Source organism: Camelina sativa, chromosome 15, assembly GCF_000633955.1.
Source record: "Camelina sativa cultivar DH55 chromosome 15, Cs, whole genome shotgun sequence".
NCBI classification, from domain to species: Eukaryota; Viridiplantae; Streptophyta; class Magnoliopsida; order Brassicales; family Brassicaceae; genus Camelina; species Camelina sativa.
In genome coordinates, this window is record NC_025699.1 from 778,077 (window position 1) to 779,532 (window position 1,456).

The 1,456-nt window shown below is 33.6% G+C and overlaps 1 protein-coding gene across 1 annotated transcript in view; it reads right to left on the reverse strand.

Annotated features, from left to right (window-relative positions):
* The window catches only part of LOC104744413 (homeobox-leucine zipper protein HDG8-like), a 6,295-nt gene that overhangs the window by 2,040 nt on the left and 2,799 nt on the right, over positions 1-1,456 (reverse strand). The window contains exons 4-5 of the mRNA XM_019237415.1: positions 1,166-1,346; positions 176-435 (exon numbers count right to left, since the gene is read on the reverse strand). Of these exons, the coding sequence (XP_019092960.1) occupies positions 176-435; positions 1,166-1,346 (441 nt within the window). The remainder of the gene's footprint in view (positions 1-175; positions 436-1,165; positions 1,347-1,456) is intronic.

Below are 1,456 nucleotides of genomic sequence, written 5' to 3' on the forward strand. Positions count from 1 at the left end.
TGTGTGTTAGTACGTTCTTTAAGACATGCAACAGTAAGAGACATGCAATTTAGTAAACCAAAATCCCTAATCAAAATCTGGACTGATTAACTAGTACTAGTTTCACGTATCAAAGCTCACAAAATATGATGATCATACGTACAGATTAAGAAAGAGATAGAGAAAAGAAAGGAACCTGCTGACGAGTGTCGAGTTTCCGGAGGATGTCGAAGACTTGCACAGGAGGGAGAGGGATTCTTAGAGACGAAGCAGCACTAACAATTAAACCGGGTGGTTGACCGGCCTCGAGGTTCATCCGCATCGAGACTCTCACTCCACATTTCGACTGCTGCGGAAAGTCAACTTTTCCGGACATGGTCAACATTTCGTTGAAATTCATTATCATTCTCTCACCTAATTTCAGTACTCTCCTCCTTTCTTCTCCTGTCCTTATGACTGCCAAAATATTAATAACTTGATCAGACGCCAAATTATTGTAGAAACTATACGTAAATAAACAATAACTAATGTAATAACGTAAAGTTGCATGTCTTTCGGTCTGAACCTAGAGATACGTAATATAAAATTATCCGACCAGCGCTTAACATTTTTTAGCTGGTGGCACTAGCATAATAGATGATATGTATTTATTATATATGACCTATGACCTTCCATAATCCAATTATTTTTACAAAAAATTTCAAACTTCAAAAAAATCAAGATTAGATGAAGCAAATAAAATAAAATAAAAATTTGGAACGATATTTGTAAATATGTCATACTTTTATTAAAATAATAAGCAATATCGCAAAAAGAATTTTTTTTGTTTCTAAAATTAAAAATTAGAAAACTCAATTATCGGGAAATAAATTTAGTTATACACAGAAAAATATTCTTTCTTTATATGCTTATATGAGTCAGTACATTCATCCATTTGAAGATGAAAAATTTCCGTGTATTCGTCATCCAAATTTTGATTCGCAAAATTTTTCTTAATTTCTTTTATAGAAATCAAATAAAATGTTGACTAAAGTTTTTTTTTTAAAAAAACATGTTGGTAAATTCGATTATAATCAAAATGATAAAATCATACCACTCAAATCAAGTGATAAAAAAAATAACATATTTTAATTAACTTTCACAATTTTAAGTCATTATTTTAGTTAGTCGTAAAGATGATACGTACCTTCGCTCCAGTCACTTGCAGGAAGGGTTAGGTTGGAGGTGAGAGCCATCCTCTCACACATTCTCTCAAGTGTGGCAATCCAACGCTTAGCTCCGTAGCCTGACCCGCCGCTTAAAAGCTCTCTATAGATTTTATGTGTATCCAGTTTATGGGCCACTTCCACATGCTCAATCCACATTACCTGTAATATTTGATAGCATCAGCCAAATGCAATATATAAAATGTCATTTATGAGTTCGACCAAGAGACCATGGAGATCAGAGAGATATACCTTCGACTGAGCATTGGGCA